Source organism: Adiantum capillus-veneris, chromosome 10 (assembly GCF_014529385.1).
Source record: "Adiantum capillus-veneris isolate H3 chromosome 10, ASM1452938v2, whole genome shotgun sequence".
Classification (NCBI taxonomy): Eukaryota; Viridiplantae; Streptophyta; class Polypodiopsida; order Polypodiales; family Pteridaceae; genus Adiantum; species Adiantum capillus-veneris.
In genome coordinates, this window is record NC_140940.1 from 120,813,154 (window position 1) to 120,830,927 (window position 17,774).

At 45.4% G+C, this 17,774-nt stretch overlaps 1 protein-coding gene across 2 annotated transcripts in view; it reads right to left on the reverse strand.

The window, feature by feature from the left end:
* Nucleotides 1-2,751: 2,751 nt before the first annotated feature.
* LOC147449553 (P-loop containing nucleoside triphosphate hydrolases superfamily protein) overlaps nucleotides 2,752-17,774 on the reverse strand; it is a 43,068-nt gene continuing 28,045 nt past the window's right edge. For both annotated transcript variants that reach the window (XM_086521977.1, XM_086521976.1), the window contains exons 11-14: nucleotides 7,265-7,369; nucleotides 7,111-7,179; nucleotides 6,867-6,992; nucleotides 2,752-3,478 (exon numbers count right to left, since the gene is read on the reverse strand). In XM_086521977.1, the coding sequence (XP_086378103.1) occupies nucleotides 3,269-3,478; nucleotides 6,867-6,992; nucleotides 7,111-7,179; nucleotides 7,265-7,369 (510 nt within the window). In that variant the 3' untranslated portion in view covers nucleotides 2,752-3,268. The remainder of the gene's footprint in view (nucleotides 3,479-6,866; nucleotides 6,993-7,110; nucleotides 7,180-7,264; nucleotides 7,370-17,774) is intronic.

Consider the following 17,774-nt stretch of genomic DNA (forward strand, 5'->3'; position numbering starts at 1 on the left):
AGTTTTTACAATAAGTGATTATTTTCAAAAGGTATAAGCTTAAATTGGTAAAGCAATCTGAGCATTCTAAGTGTTAACTTGAAAATTGCAATTGATGCATTAGGGAGCTATACATTTTAATCGATATTGCTTATATGGATGATGGTGTGGGTGCATTTGATGACTCCTTTTTAGACCTTTTTTATGTATCTACTATCATTTTAATCGGTATCATTGACGGGCATGAGGATTATGGTTGCCAATGTGGATGGGTGTGTAGATACAATGGTGGATGGTTGTTGGTGTATAGGGCTAGTGCATACGTGGGTGGTATGGAGACAATGAACCATTACATGATGGCACATTTCTCACATGAATGTCACGCAAAAGGATGATATTTTTTTGTGGACACAATGAAGACATAAAGACAGATGGAACTATCACTATGGATGTCATGGAGGACTTCACTAAGAAAGTCATGTGTATGCTATTTTAAATGGTGAGGATGCAAATTTGGACGGTTATGTGGGTGACAAGGATCATTGATTTTTTAATGCTATGGAGATGATTGATGATAATGCTTCCATGGATGAGCATGCTCCATTCCATTTTGACACTTCGTTTGGAGCAACTAAGGAAGATTCTTTTATGGTGTATTTAAGGATGCTACTGAAAAGGAGGTGGATGCAAAGGATGTTGATGATCGTGGTATCATGGATGTTACTAGATGATATGTTGGACACAAAAGTAGTATGTCAGAATTTGACAAAATACAACTTGCCCAATCCTATGCTTTATGTTATCTCAATGGAAAACGAGTAAGGATTTGATTTTGTGACCATAATAGTTGTCTGATTAAAATAATTAGAACTATAGTTCTACAAGGATTGGGAAAGGAGTAAGTGAGCAATGACATTTACAATCAAAATATAGTCATTACACCCCTAGAGTTCAATGACATGCACATATTTAGTATGTTGTAAGATCTGGTGAACGACTTCCATTTCTTGAGCATGTGGGCAAATGTCCACTCTAGGGATGCGATAATTTGACCACAAGAAAATCTAGATACCATAACAAGTTTTTTCCCTTAACTATGAATAGAAGAGTAAATTTGATGGCTTTGCATCTGGATGGTGTAGGAAAACCTCTTGAGATCCCTTCTATATGGGACGTAGTAAGTTAAAAAAAAATTAAAATGTTGGTTTACTTCTGGTGTTACAACTCAGATTTCAATAAAGATAATATGCTTCTTGTGAATGACACATGATATGTGGGAGAACCCGATGAAAATTTTGCATTTTCCCTGCATGCTTTGAGCCAAACGACAACGAACAAGCGCCATTATATTTGTTTGATTTTTCTACCTTGGTTGGTGCAATGGAGGGGGGTTTATACAAATCGTCTTCGATATGTAAGACACTCGAAACCATGGATGACACAAACCAATAGAGTCAGAAAAAACGCATAGGATGTGCTATATATCACATAAGGAATTGAGTTGATTGACATTTACAAGACTTTGTATTTGTGGCCAGTAGCATGGAGACATATTTGTTTAGTTATGAAAAGAAGAAACTACAACCTTGAAGCCAATGAGAATGTTGTCAAAAGAGAAAACAAAGATTGTTCAACAGTAGAGTTCTTGGCTTCTTGAAAGGGTAAAAAGGAGCCACATATAAACAAGGGTTCAATAGTTATCGAGTTTCCTCATGAGCCATGAAATTGTAAATAAACTCATGGGGTGTAGGAAATAGGTCGTGTGTGATCATCTAAACACCTACTAGTTCGTATGGTTGCTCGATAAAGCACAATGGTTTCATAATACATGAGATGAATGAGCATTGTGGTTGATCTACATGCCACTATATTGATTGCATTTTGCTCTTGGATTGACTAATTCTCAATAACGTATGATATTGATACAATGGCGTTCAAAAGGGACACCTTTGAACCACCTCTACATTCTCCTGCCACACTTGAAAATGAGATTGTGTTGCATAGTACGTTGTCGTCTCAGCTGTGTTAATCGATGATACCCAAATAATTAAACAAAACCCTTTTCTTTAACTTTGACCATACTTGCTTTGAACCAGAATTATTTGTGTGATCTCTTCCTATTCTTGTAGATGTAAGGCTTCTTCATGTCCCATAAGTATCTGTCATAATGAAACGTTCTGTCTGAATTCACATGATTCCCACAAGTTACTATTTCCGAAGAAATGCTCGACTATCAAACATTGGTTATATCTGTATAATGCAAACACGATTGCATATGCACATGAAATCCTCGTGAAGTTTAAAACACATCGAGCGCAAGGGTAGCCCAAGTCTGTTCAATGATAGTAGCATAGACATGCATCATACCCATATACATGAGAAGAAGAAGACGAGAGAATTTCACGTCGTAGGAAGCTATCCCAAGAGAGTAAGTGATTATGTGAGCTATATAGTACATAGCAATGTGCAATGTATCTTCACCTCGTTAAACATGTCATATGTAACTCTCGTCGCATGCTTTTCAGTCAAGAAAGGCACAAGATGCCATGAGAAAAATACACTTGGAAACGGAGGCTTGTGAGAGAATTCCAGATCTAGAGGACCCCAAAGCTATAGACGAGTTGGAGAGAATAAGGCATTCAGAGAGAGAGAGAGAGAGAGAGAGAGAGTTTCAACACATCTGTTCAACTTTCCTTATCACGCCTTTTTGAGCACACAACGGCCCAATCATTTGAATAAAATATGGGATAAATAACACGTAGTGAGAATGACTTTTGACAACAGCTGAAATTTGCAAGCTTATGAGAAGTAGCCCATTGTCTGTCTATAAGAAGACTTAAAGCTCAGCAATTACAGTGTACATCTGAACAGGTGAAGCTCATATCATCGCTGACTCGCTAAAAAGGATCACAAAAAGATGAATATTATGAATGACTGTAAAAAAGAAGCCCAGTCAACTCTTGCCATTCCAGACTACTAATTTGAGCAATCGGCAGCCACTCTTGCCATTCCAGACGCTCCAATTGCAGGCTTCAATCATGGATCATTACAAAGGCCTTCAAGAAACAAATCATAAAAAGAAAAAACCCAGTAACATCATTATCATCTTCGTTGCCCTACGAATCCTGGATCTCCTCTACGGCCTCATTATCCACAACCCATCTCGATACAAGAGGGAATAGGGCTGAACGGCCACCATCACGCTATACCACCTTCAACAGGCAAGTATACTCTCCACAAAATTGGAGTGTGTGTGCTCGACAAGGCACACACCTATTTGAACCTGTCTCTAGATGTGCACAAGCTGTCTTCTATCTCCTTCCTGTCGTTTTCCATAGGGATTACTGGAGCTGAAACCATGGCCGCTTCCTTTACCCTCCAAACGGCCCTTGCCTCCCATTGTTCCCTTGGGTCCCTTTTTCCGAAACTTGGCAGCATTGCTATCAATCTGCAGGTTGACCTTCGGAGGACAGTTAAATCCAAATGAAAGAGCCACAGCCTGTATTCAAACACAAAGATCTCTCTCTCTCTCTCTCTCTCTCTCTCTCTCTCTCTCTCTCAAAATCAATGATGGGCTTGTACTATGGGAAGGCATATGCTGATTACAAACACGATCAACGCAAGATTACAAGATACAAGCACAAAAGGGTGAATCAGGTGGAGATCTCATCTCCAACCGTGAGCAAACCTCCTCAGGAACGGATAACCAATGGACCTTGGATCTATCAGGACAGATCTCCTCGGAATCGACCTCCTACTGCGTACCACCCAACGAACGGGCACGGGTGCACAATCTGCAAGAGAACCTGCAGTGTAGGGTGTCACAGCAGTGGGGAAGGGAAGCGCTTGAAGAGGGAAGGAGATCACTAGCAAATTGGAAGAGAGAGACAACGATGGTGTAGAAAACACTAGAGAGAGAAGTGAGAAAACGCTAGAGAGAGAGAATGGCCCAAACATTGGAAGCTCTGCTTACACTGATATGATCCAAAACGTACACAATGCCCACATTTTTAACAAGGAAAAAATGCATACCATAGAGATTTTGACCCTAGGAAACCCTAGGAAGTGGGGTCCCGCCTCATGCTAGCCTACTGGGTGGGCAACACCGCACCGCCGAGTAAGTACGTCTACATAAAGTATAGCCAGGCGCAGCTACAAAACAACTGTCACTCCCTAATCTGCTCCTCGGAGATACTCGAGCCACTACCGCTGAAACTCTAGCACCTCTCTCAGCTCTTGGACGGGAAACAAGTACAAGGGAGCTGGCACGAGAGGATAATGTCGCCTGTGGAAGAGGTTTGGTCAAGACATCAACACGGTTATCTGACATCGAAACATACTCTAGTCGAATAAAGCCATCCTTCCTCTTCTCACAAACATAATGGTATTGTATCTCTAAATGCTTGGTCCGGGCATGAAAAATTGGGTTCCTTGCAATGGCTATACAACTTTGTTGTCAGAGTACATCGTGGTCGTCTATTGTGGCAAGACAATCTCCGCAAGTAGCTTCCACGACCACATCATCGCACCCTCATGGTTTTGTTCAAAAAGGCAGGAAAACGAGGTTTCCACGCTTGGGAAGGGATTATATGCTTTAAAGAAAGCTCTACATACTTGGTATAAGAAGATTCATGCTTATTCAATTACACATGGTTTTCAAAATAGTCAAATTGAGAGCACTTAGTATGACAAGCGTGTCGATGATGAATTTATGATCATTGTGTTCTATGTGGATTACATGTTGCTCACTGGACCAAATGAGGGACATATTGCTGATTTGAATGCCTCTCTTGAAACGTCTGATATGGGTCTTTTGCGTCATTATTCGGGCATACACTTTAAGCAAGTTGATGGAGGTATTGTTTTGTGCCAGACAAAGTATATTGCGACATTGTTGCGTAGATTCAGTCTTGAGGATTACAAGCCTATTGCTTTTCCTATGGAGACATGTTTAAGCTTAGTCTTCATGATGCTAAAGATTACTTTGATGTCACACTCTATCAGCATGTTTGTTGCCTCATTTATGTAGGCATTACCCCAGTAGTTCGATATGCAATTTCACACATAAGCGGATTTATGCATAGCCTAGGGTCTATGCATAGCCCAGGGTCTATGCATTGGAAGGTAGTTATAAGCCGATCTTTCGTTGCTTGAGTGGCACTATACATCCTTGGTTGTTTTATCCCAAGGAGGATGATTGTTTTCATGCTTTTTCAAACTCGGACTAGGTCGGTTGCTATGACGCACGAGTGTCCACTAGTGGTTTTGTTTCATGCTCGACAACTCATGCATATCTTGGTTAAGTAAGAAGCACACTGCAAGGGCCACTTCTAGTTGTGAGACTGAGTGCAGGGCAACTGTCACAGCTACTATTGAGTGTGTTTGTCTTAGATGTCTTTTGATTGCCAACATCATTATTGACAAACAGAGTGCTTTGGCAATTGCGAGGAACCTAGTGTTCCATGCTCACACAAAGCACATAGAGGTGCATCACCATTATGTTAAGGAGAGACTAATCTGCAAGAGAGGTCAGCCTAGCTTATGTGTCTACACAAGTCAACCTTGCTAATCTTTTCCCAAAGGCTTTGCCTCGTGAGAAGTTCAACAAAGCTTTGAGCTTACTCCCCTTCGTGGACTCATCACATAGGGTTTGGTGCTTCCCTATACATGAGTGCCAGCTCTTGTTTACAACATCACTCCCAATGGTAGATCTGTTACCATAGTATGGTAGTGATGTGTGTGAACACACTTAGGACCGCCGGGGCTCTTTTTCCCCTCTTTAGGAGGTTTTTCCCCCCCCAGCTTGTATATACGCCCATCACAGCCTTACCTTTGTATTGGCACACTCAGTAATACTACTTGTATTGTGTGCTCTCAAGCTTCTCCTCCATCTTCGCATGGAACCCTGCAGCTGTCTTTCAAACATTGCTAACAAAAAGTGAAAGATAAGTAGCCACATGGAGAATAGAGAACGCAAGTACAAGCACATAGACTAAGCTGAATACCTATGAAGGTATTATAAAGTATTTCTTAAATATTCAGTCAGTTTTATTTAATTATATCAGTGCTCGGAGATGCCCCATACAGACTGTTTAATGAATTTTCTCATAGTGTCCGCTATACGATCAAAAAAATATTCCTAGATGAAGTGCCCTCGTTTGATGAATCAGTAGCCTGCTGTGAAGTGGGGAAGAAGAAAACAGCAAGAGGGTTTTGGGCCAAGAATCCAGAAAACACACATAGACCTTCTCTCTCATTCTCCCCCCCTCTATTGGTAAGTAGAGCCTTGTGTGTGCCCTCTCTTGCGAAGAGCACACTCACACAAGCTCACAAAGATCACACCCATACAGAAGAAACATTGCGAAAGACCGTGAATTTCACGCTCCTTCATGTAGAAGGCAAGAGCCAGCTAACATAAAGCCATGCTGCAGTGATGGGTGGGTGCAACACGTAATGTTGCGCAAGGGCTGTACAGACAATGGAGCTGCAACGAGCCTTTGCTGTGTAGATAAGTGCAGTCTGGCGAATGGGCTGCACAGTAAATAGCTTGTCCATGATGGCAAATCTAACATGCTCTGCAAATGCCTGAGCTCTTCCCATTATGTGTGGCAGTGGCTGCTGGAAAAAGGCACAGACAAAATGACTAAGGTGACAAAATTTTGATTGCACCCAAAGTCATGGGCATCGTACTACAATTTTAATTCAAGGCAGCTTTGGCACTTGAATGACCTAGGACATGCATGGGGTTCCTTCCCATAGTACAGATGGAAGTATCGCAACAACAAAAAGAGATTTGTGAGCGCAAGTGATCAAAACATCTTAGAAGACTAGACCAAATCAATAATTATCCCAACATATACACAGGTCCTAAATATACAAGCATTTACCTGAAGATCAAGCCGATGGACATTAAAAATCTCCTTCATGGCATGGGAGTTGTATGCCAAAATGTAAGATCTGTAGGCATCACGTGCAGACTGGTGCAGATAATAATTCTTCTCCACCAATTTCTCCTGTCAATCGTCTTGTTTAGAATCACGATGAACACTTGTAATGAAAGTTTAAAAACTCGGAAAAAGTAGCTTATTTAGGTGGTAACAGTGTACAAAAAAAATTTCGAGCAGTGCATACCAGTTGAGACTGGACGTTTGCAATCTTGTTTTCAGGAAACTCGTACTCATTCAATGGTACCTTTGCACTCTGTAAGTACATAGTTAGCAGTTAGTTTGCCTCACTGAAGGAAAATGTGATGGAAAGGCCAATGTGAATGGTTCAGAAAAATTGCCTTCAAGTACACTAAAAAGCCCAGCTCTTCAGGAATAAGAAACAGCAATGCACTTCCTCTTGCACCTTCTCCTCTGGCTGTGCGACCAACTCGGTGGATGTACTCCTGTGGCAATAGATTTCAAATCAAAAAATTTGATTTTCATGCATAAGAAATCTAGAGAATCATTAGTCTTGCTTTGTCAAATGATAAAATTGGTTTGCATACTACAAAGCGGCAAGACCCACAAGAACCAGAAAACTTAGTAAATTGACTATAACAATGGAATGTCTAATATGGCAGCACGGGTAGCCGTAGCTCACAGCACAAAAGCTTGATCTCAGAGAGGTTCGCAAGGAGTTGCACAAAAAGAATAGATTGATCCTTGCAGAGGACAAAAGGTATCGCTTGGATGGTGTACAGGGCGGCCACGCGGGGGGGGGGGGCTCTATTAGGGCAGGAGGGGCCTGGTGGAATTCAAGGAGGTGTATGTATGACTATTGCGGACTCATGGCAGCAGGCCATTGTGGGCAGAGGCATCAGTGTGCCATGCAAGGCCCAATGGGTCACTACACAGATGCATGCCTACCTTGTGGGTCTTTTTAACATTTATGCACCAAACCATGCGAGTGCACAGGCTGAGTTTTGGTCGCATTTGGTGGAGTCCCTACCTCATGCAAAGCAGTGGTGCATTGGAGGGGATTTCAACATGCTTGAGGAGTCAGGACCCCTCAGACAGGATTCGGGACAGTCATACTACTGTACATGGGGCTGAGTTGGCTCCTTGGGAACGGCTATGTATGACCTTGAGGATCTCTCGATGCATGGCAACATGATGGCCTTGCATGACCCTCAACAGCCTGTTTTTTTTCTCGATCTGACCGCAGAGTAGGCAGAGTGAATCTACCCACGATAGATCGCTTCTATGCTAGTGATCACTTATGTGACTTGGGTGGTTCAACAGGCATTTTGGTAGGAACTGCTTCCTTTGATCACCCGCCAGCGATCCTTACTTTGGCCAACAAGCAAAAGAGTGGCACTCTTATGTTACGCATCCTTAAGAGGATTTTGCCAAACACAGAGCTCAGAGAGCAGATTGTTGCGTTGTGGATCGAGAGTTTGCAAGCACAAGGGGACGTTGCTGCTAGAGTGACCAATGACCTCAGGGGGCTTAGTCGCTTCTTTCTCCAGGAGTCCACAGCACGACTGGCTGCGGCGCGGGAGGAGGAGCGGCTGCATCGGGACATTGCCTCTTTCATAGTTACTAGGAATGGCCTTTTTCAGGTCGCCGTTCCCCGTTCCCAATCTAGCAACTAGCTTCCCGTTTCGAATCCCCGTTCCGTGTTTCAAACGAGAGTGTTCGAAACAGGGAATGGCAGTTCCTACCGGTCGTGTCACAAACTGCTGCTGTGTCAAGCCACTGAAGAACGGAGCCAACCTTCAGATCCCTGCCAAGGGGCCAATGCACCAAACCATGCGAGTGCAAGGGCTGAGTTTTGGTCGCATTTGGTGGAGTCCCTACCTCATGCAAAGCAGTGGTGCATTGGGGGGTATTTCAACATGCTTGAGGACCCCTCAGACAGGATTCAGGACAGTCATGCTACTGTACATGGGGCTGAGTTGGCTCCTTGGGAACGGCTATGTATGACCTTGAGGATGTCTCGATGTATGGCAACATGATGACCTTGCATGACCCTCGACAGCCTGTCTTTTTCTCGATCTGACCACAAAGTAGGCGGAGTGATCTACCCACGATAGATCGCTTCTATGCTAGTGATCACTTTATGTGACTTGGGTGGTTCAACAAGCATTTTGGCAGGAACTACTTTCTTTGATCACCCGCCAGCGATCCTTACTTTGGCCAACAAGCAAAAGAGTGGCACTGTTATGTTACGCATCCCTAAGAGGATTTTGCCAGATACAGAGCTCAGAGAGCAGATTGTTGCGTTGTGGATCGAGAGTTTGCAAGCACAAGGGGACGTTGCTGCTAGAGTGACCAATGACCTCAGGGGGCTTAGTCGCTTCTTTCTCCAGGAGTCCACAGCACGACTGGCTGTGGCGCGAGAGGAGGAGGAGCGGCTACATAGGGACATTGCCTCTTTCATAGTTACTGGGAATGGCCTTTTTCAGGTCGCCGTTCCCCGTTCCCAATCTAGCAACTAGCTTCCCGTTTCGAATCCCCGTTCCGTGTTTCAAACGAGAGTGTTCGAAACAGAGAATGGCAGTTCCTACAGGTCATGTCACAAACTGCTGACGTGTCAAGCCACTCAAGAACGGAGCCAACCTTCAGATCCCGGCCGAGTGCACGGGCTGAGTTTTGGTCGCATTTGGTGGAGTCCCTACCTCATGCAAAGCAGTGGTGCATTGGGGGGTATTTCAACATGCTTGAGGACCCCTCAGACAGGATTCAGGACAGTCATGCTACTGTACATGGGGCTGAGTTGGCTCCTTGGGAACGGCTATGTATGACCTTGAGGATGTCTCGATGTATGGCAACATGATGACCTTGCATGACCCTCGACAGCCTGTCTTTTTCTCGATCTGACCACAAAGTAGGCGGAGTGATCTACCCACGATAGATCGCTTCTATGCTAGAGATCACTTTATGTGACTTGGGTGGTTCAACAAGCATTTTGGGCAGGAACTACTTTCTTTGATCACCCGCCAGCGATCCTTACTTTGGCCAACAAGCAAAAGAGTGGCACTGTTATGTTCCGCATCCCTAAGAGGATTTTGCCAGATACAGAGCTCAGAGAGCAGATTGTTGCGTTGTGGATCGAGAGTTTGCAAGCACAAGGGGACGTTGCTGCTAGAGTGACCAATGACCTCAGGGGGCTTAGTCGCTTCTTTCTCCAGGAGTCCACAGCACGACTGGCTGTGGCGCGAGAGGAGGAGGAGCGGCTACATAGGGACATTGCCTCTTTCATAGTTACTGGGAATGGCCTTTTTCAGGTCGCCGTTCCCCGTTCCCAATCTAGCAACTAGCTTCCCGTTTCGAATCCCCGTTCCGTGTTTCAAACGAGAGTGTTAGAAACAGAGAATGGCAGTTCCTACAGGTCATGTCACAAACTGCTGACGTGTCAAGCCACTGAAGAACGGAGCCAACCTTCAGATCCCGGCCGAGTGCACGGGCTGAGTTTTGGTGGCATTTGGTGGAGTCCCTACCTCATGCAAAGCAGTGGTGCATTGGGGGGGATTTCAACATGATTGAGGACCCCTCATACAGGATTCAGGACAGTCATGCTACTGTACATGGGGCTGAGTTGGCTCCTTGGGAACGGCTATGTATGACCTTGAGGATGTCTCAATGTATGGCAACATGATGGCCTTGCATGACCCTCGACAGCCTGTCTTTTTCTCGATCTGACCACAAAGTAGGCGGAGTGATCTACCCACGATAGATCGCTTCTATGCTAGTGATCACTTATGTGACTTGGGTGGTTCAACAAGCATTTTGGCAGAAACTACTTTCTTTGATCACCCGCCAGCGATCCTTACTTTGGCCAACAAGCAAAAGAGTGGCACTCTTATGTTACGCATCCCTAAGAGGATTTTGCCAGATACAGAGCTCAGAGAGCAGATTGTTGCGTTGTGGATCGAGAGTTTGCAAGCACAAGGGGACGCTGCTGCTAGAGTGGCCAATCACCTCAGGGGGCTTAGTCGCTTCTTTCTCCAGGAGTCCACAGCACGACTGGCTGCGGCGCGAGAGGAGGAGGAGCGGCTACATCGAGACATTGCCTCTTTCATAGTTACTGGGAATGGCCTTTTTCAGGTCGCCGTTCCCCGTTCCCAATCTAGCAACTAGCTTCCCGTTTCGAATCCCCGTTCCGTGTTTCAAACGAGAGTGTTCAAAACAGGGAATGGCAGTTCCTACCGGTCGTGTCACAAACTGCTGATGTGTCAAGCCACTGAAGAACGGAGCAAGCCTTCAGATCCCGGCCAAGGGGCCAAAACCCTAAGAAGACACAACAGAAGAAGAAGAAGACGTTCTACGGACTTACAAAGTCTTGACGAGTGGCCTATTTTTAAAGAAGAGTTCCCCACCAACTTACGGGATCCCGTCCAATGGGGCCCAAGTGACATAAAGGCATTAAAATAAAGCAGAACACACTCAAAAGACTTTGCACAGCAAAATATGATGACGTGGCACTTGTACGGAATTCGCGGCGGATTTTTAGGAAAATCTCAGAATTTTAGGAAAGTGTTTTTTTGGGGTCAGCTTTTCATAATTGATGCTTTTGCGCTTTGGGCCTTTTAATATGAACCTTGGGGCCCTCTCTGGCACTCTTCAGCACACAGATTGCATAGCAGGTGCTCCCTGGTTGTTGTACTTTGCGAATCGGTAATAATAAAGATATACCGAAAGGGGCGCCAGTGTTTGGGGCCAATGCTCTCTTGGGGTGGAACATCACCACTCCCCATTTCGTGCCATGCATCTCTTTCAGTTCAGTTGTTATTTGGAGTGCTTAAAGTTGTTCAGTCTATTCTTTTTTGCTAGCACGTGGTGCCCGTCTTGTGACAGGTCATTGTTCCCTGTTCCCCATTTCGATTTTCCGTTCCGGGTAACTATGGCCTCCTTACTTAGGAACACCCAAGTAGTTTCTAGATGGAGGACCTCATGTAGCACGCTCGACAGGAGCTGATCACCATTGAGGAGCGGCGCCCTGACAGACAGGCATCTCGATGGACCTAGGCGGGCCACAAAGTTACTGGAGAGTTTTTTGAGATGGTGTGTCCCCGCCATGCGCATACCAATGTTCGCCAATTGAGGAGACAGGATGGGACGGTTGCCACAGAGCCCGAGGACATGCGGGCAATAGCTACTACTGATTTTTACTAAGAGCTGCTCTCAGCAGAGCCACAGTCAAAGCGCAGGGATGCGTGCAGAGAGCAAGTGTGTGCACAAATGCCTTGCCTCGTCACTGAGGAGATGCGACAGATGCTTGAGAGCCCTCTACTTTCAGAGGAGCTTCAGGAGGCTCTCAGAGCACTCCCTCGTGGTAATTGCCCACGAGAGGATGGTTTGACTCTCAGCTGTCTCAGAGTACTAGGAGGTGCTTGGATAGGACCTATGTAGTACATACAAGCACATTTTGCACACTCGGGAGATACGTGATAGCATGAGCGAGGGTTTGATCTACCTCAGTCCTCATCGCAGTTCCGGCCTGCTTCGACTCGGGCCTTTGCATGGGTTCAGTGAGAGGGTCACCTCCATAGAGTTGCTACTGAGGCACCAACGATAGCAGAGTGTTGCTTTGAGCAGATTCGAGTTGTGGGCATCAGAGGGAGGATTTGTGTCCTTGATCCCGATTTGATAGATCTTGAGACTGGACATTGGAGGCTCTGGGCTTGGGAGAGTCCCCCTCTATCGCAAGTACAGTGGGACCCTCGGGAGTGGTTTTGGCGGGACCTTTTGCTTCAGATCATCACCTAGGGATCCCTTTTTTTCCAGTACACAGCTAGATTAGCGTACCACATACTGGCTGCTCGGAGAGAGGCATGTCTTGCTGCAGCAAGTCACTCGCACGAGGAGGGCCTCACAACTGAGTTCCTAACAGATTTTTGGGAGCTTGTGGGACAGCAGACAACCAAGGAGAGTCACCATGTTCCAGTGGCTTTGTCGCCCATCGAGCTACCGCAGTGGGGAGTTGGTTGGTCTACAGTGGCCATCCAGCGGGCTGTGCCGCGTGTGACCACCCACTTGAGTCACAAAGGCATTGTATATGTGACTGCCCCATGGCACATCAGGTTTGGCTTCTGATTCTACGGTTGATGCCAGCCCTAACGTTAGCTAGTCAGTACAGTTGGGGTGTTGCTGCTTGGTCCACCCTCACAGACCAAGCACTTCGTTTGAGTTGTCCTCAGCTAGCAAGATGATTGTGATACAAGAGGGTTGGCCTACACTCTAGCCTGTCATAGAGCTTACGCCTGAGGAGTGAAGCAGTGTTAGAGAGCTTTGTTGGGATCTTATCTCCAGCCTAACTCTCTGGTTCATATGGAGAGCCCAATGCTTCCGCATCTTTGAGGCTTGCCCCATCCCACCAGTGGAGACTATACGAGATTAATGGCTCGAGCTGATCCACACATCGAGTTCAATTCGAGAGGCTGCAAGGCAGCTCCTACCGTATGCGGGAGCGTAGTGAGGCATTTCTACGACTTTCACGACCAGGGCCTTTCTACACCATGGTCCATGGGGCTCCTAGATGGCATATTGCATGCCACCTGTGTGGTTGTTTCCTCTTCCCATATCTTGATTTAGCCATCGTATCTATCTCATTTTTCATTGGGAGAGTCTCCCCTCATGCTGATGTAGCCCCCCCCCTCTTGTTAGGGTAGTTTGTAGCCCAAAGGGCAGTTTTATTAACTAATAGAATGATCTTTTTCTTAGAAAAAAAAAGATGGCAAGAAAGCATTGCAGTTTCTTCAACAGTTCGACAATAACTATTCACTCGAGAACTACACAGAAGAATCCGAAATTTGTCTGGCAATTGCTTTTTTAAAGACAATGCTATGCAAGGTTCTTTAGCTGTCACAAATTGCCGACGTGTCAATGTCATTGATGATCGATTGGGTTAGGGCTCCTCGAGCCTAACCAACCTACAGATCCTGGCGGAGAAGCCTAACCAACCTATAGATCCTGGCTGAGAAGCCTAAACCCTAACAGAAGCTAAAGAAGAGAATGTCTTCACCAGCTTACAGAACCTCGTTGAGTGCCCAAGTAAAATCCTAACCCTCCAACTTTCAGAACCCCATCCGACGAGGCCTAGAGTAAAGTTCACACACACATCATAAATTGCGTAACTGGTGATGACGTGGCTGCTGTACAGACCATCTGCAAAACGCGTTGACATGCTGACGTGGCAGACTTTACAGATGCCTTGATTTTACGCTGCTAATGTGGCAATTGTTCACATTTTTGTATTTTGCACTGGCAGCTTGTTTAGCGCTAGCTTTTGGACCAGATGCTTTTGGGACTTCAAGCTTTTCATGTAAACTACTTTTAGTAGGCTAAGGGCTTTAAATATGAATTGTGGGCATTTTGGCGTTCTGCCGAGCGGAGATGCAGGGCAGAGCCATAGGAGTTGTATTGAAATTGTAACAGACTTGGACACTCCAAGTCGAGATTCTACTGCGACAAGACAAGATTCACTTCAAAACAATTCACAGTTCACAATAGATTCAACACTGGCCCGACGTAGTTCCGTGCCTAGAAATATTGGCCCCAAAGACTGGCGCCCCCTTCGGTATCTGTAGTCGGGACTCACTCTCAGACTCTGCGTCCAAATGCTCTGAGAAGTGAGAGCCCAACAACTCTTATAAAGGTTTACAAGGGATGCATAAAGCAACTTAAAAATTTTCTCTCTTTCTCCTTGCGTAGCTTAAAGCAACCTGATTTGCGTAGAGAAATAAAGCAGCCAAAATATGTCATACATTGCTTTTCTCCGTACGCAAGCTACAATGTCAGCATATCCGTACCCTGTGCCGCAAAATCCGGAATCCGTACGCTGCCTGCCACGTCAGCTTTTCTGCCCGCCAGGGACTGTCCCATGCCAAGAGAGGGTGTGTGTGTGTGTGTGTGTGTGTGTATTGGGCAGCCGCGTCACCGAGTTGTGACAAAAATACCCAAAGGGACAAAAGAGTTTGGGCCAGTGAAACCGGCCCATAGGGCGGTAGACTTTGGCTTTCACCCGAAATTCTTTACTTTACTTTAGTCACACACACAGAGCACTTTGCAAAGGGAAGCTGCGACAAGAATTAACACTCAAGTACACACACGGCTCGGAAGCTAGAATGCTCCGAGCAAACGCCGACAACTTGTACGCCCCAAAATTGGCGCCCCTTTCGGTATTTCTTTATACTTGAAGAGGGTAAATTACAAAGTAGAGTCCTGGGAATCCTTTACCTATATCTAGCTAGATTCCACCTGTTTTGGCCAAATTTTGGCAACATAACAACCCCAAAACTTGCGCAAAACCAACTCCCCTGTTGGAACTCACTTCCATTGGCATAAACCCTCTGATTCTTGCCCAAAAACAGTAAAATCAGCACGCTGTATTTATTGGTTTTGGCTCTTGAGTCTTGAGTCTTGAGTCTTGAGACTCGAGAGTTGAGACTTTAGGACTTCCATTATCCATCTCTTTTTGTATTACGGCTTGCCCTCTTTGTAGCATCTTTATGGTATTTGTCACCTTTGGTCTTTTGGTATTGTGATTTCCCCCCCGGATAGTCTCATTATGGTATATGTCACCTTTGGTTTTTTTGTAGTGCCTTGGTGGGCCTTGTTAGCCAAAATTAAGCGAAAAGTATATTTTGCTCAATGTTATGGCTCAACTTTCAAGTCTTATCTCTTAACTTCTACTCTTGCAATTATTTGAGAGCTCTAATCTGTAATTGCATGTGTTATTGTGTATGGGCATTGTGTCTGTTGCATATGTACTATGACCGATGTCACAAACTGTTGACGTGTCAAAGCCTAAAGAATGGAGTCAACTTACACATGCCGGCCGAGGGGCCTAAACCCTAAGAAGAGCAAGTAACAGAAGAAGTCCTACCAACTTATGGGGACCCCGTCCGATGGGGCCACAAGTGACATAAAGATTAAAATAAAGCACGACCCGCAGCTGATGACGTGGCAGTTTCCGAAATTTGCGCTGACATGATGACGTGGCAAGCTGTACAGATTTCCGCGTTTTGCGCTAGCTAATGACGTGGCAGCTGTACGGATTTTCGTAAATTATGTTGGCAGCTTTTGGCATTGCTTTTTGGACCAGAAGCTTTTGAGTTTGCAAGCTTTTCATGTAAACTGCTTTTCACGCCAAGGGCCTTTAATTATGAGGTTAGGGCTCATTCTCTGGCATGCTTCCTGGAGAAGGTGCAGAGTCTGGAGTACCGGCTTGTACTGTGTTGATGCACTATAAAGAAACACCGAAAGGGGCGCCAAGTTTTTGGGCCAATACTCTCTGGAGTGGAATTCCGCCACTCCGTGTCGCGTGTTAAAAGTCTGTTCAGTCTGTACTTTTCTATTGGCACGTGGTGCCCGTCTTGTGACAGTGGTATCAGAGCATCAAACGTGTGCTTTTCTGAAAGCATACCGGTCCCACAAAAGAGCAGACCAGACTTACTAGCCACACCCACCCTTACTTCATCGCGCATCGGGCGCGCTCCCATCTTCATCGCTGTGTCTTACAAGGCATAAGCCATAAAGAACCAAAGACTTGGAATTCATGGATTCAGTAAAATATTTGCAGTTTCTACTCAACGAGCTTCACGACATTCTTTCGCAGCATCCTCAGCAGAATCTTCCGATGCTGCAAAGTTTTCAACAATTTTTGAACTACATGTTACCCCCTCTGATGCCCGAGGTGGTACCTCTTCCTCCGGCACCAGAAAGTACGAGAGCTTCCAACCGGCAACCTTCCCAACCATCTGTTCCGATCGGGGGAGTCTTTAGAAATATGGTGCAGCTATCTGACCCTGATCCAGTGCAACCGCCTTTGCCACCGCCATTGCCCCCACCTCCACCACCACTACCACCAAGCTACAATGGTTGGAGCCCATATGAATACCTTATTATCCATACCCGAGATATGCACCTAACCAACCCAAAGATTTCAAAGATGGCGGCATGACAATCAAATTTTTCACTTTTTCCGGGGTGAAAGATCGCAAGAAAGCATTGCAATTCTTACAGCAATTCGACAACATCTATGTTTTGGGGAACTACACAGAAGAATCCAAGATTTCTCGAGCAGCGGGGTTTCTTAAAGATAATGCTATGCAATGGTGGAGTTCAATCGCGACACAACCTCATGCTCCAAGGACCTAGCAAGCTTTCAAGACAATTTTTGCACATAGTTACATGACTTCTATGTTTGAAGTCCGGATTTTGACAGAGTGGGCAACTTGAAAATGCTTGCCACCGAAACCATGGACGAATATAACCAAAGGTTTCTCGACGTGTACCTTCCGGTGTCCTTCTTTAGATCTGTTCCCTTAGAGGCCCAATGCAAGCGATACACCATTGGACTACCATCACCATTGCAGGAATATTGTCTATCCAAGCAAGTCTCTACCATGTAAGAACTTATGGACCATGCCGCGGTCGGCTACAAACTGATGAAGGGAAAGCTAGAGTTCACCACAGAAGAATCTCCGGCCACGAACCACGACTCTCACCAACAAAGAACAAATTCTCGAGAGTCGTGAAAGTCAACCACAAAGGCCTCATTTGACGCCTCAACAACGAGACACCTTACTACAATGCTTTGGATGCTTTCAAACAGGGCATAATCATTCTAATTGTCCCAAACGCACTGATAGACCACAGGAGCCGACGCCCGCACCAACGGTCGACAGAACCCCAACGCCATCTCCTGCTAAGAGAGCTAGACCCGCTATTGGACTAGTTCCTGATATTTATGGCATACGTCTTGAAAAATACAAATGAATTGTGTCGAGCATATGGCAAAGTCAATGGCTTCAAAGCCCTTATTTTCTTGGATCTCGGAGCTACAGAGAACTTCATTTAGCC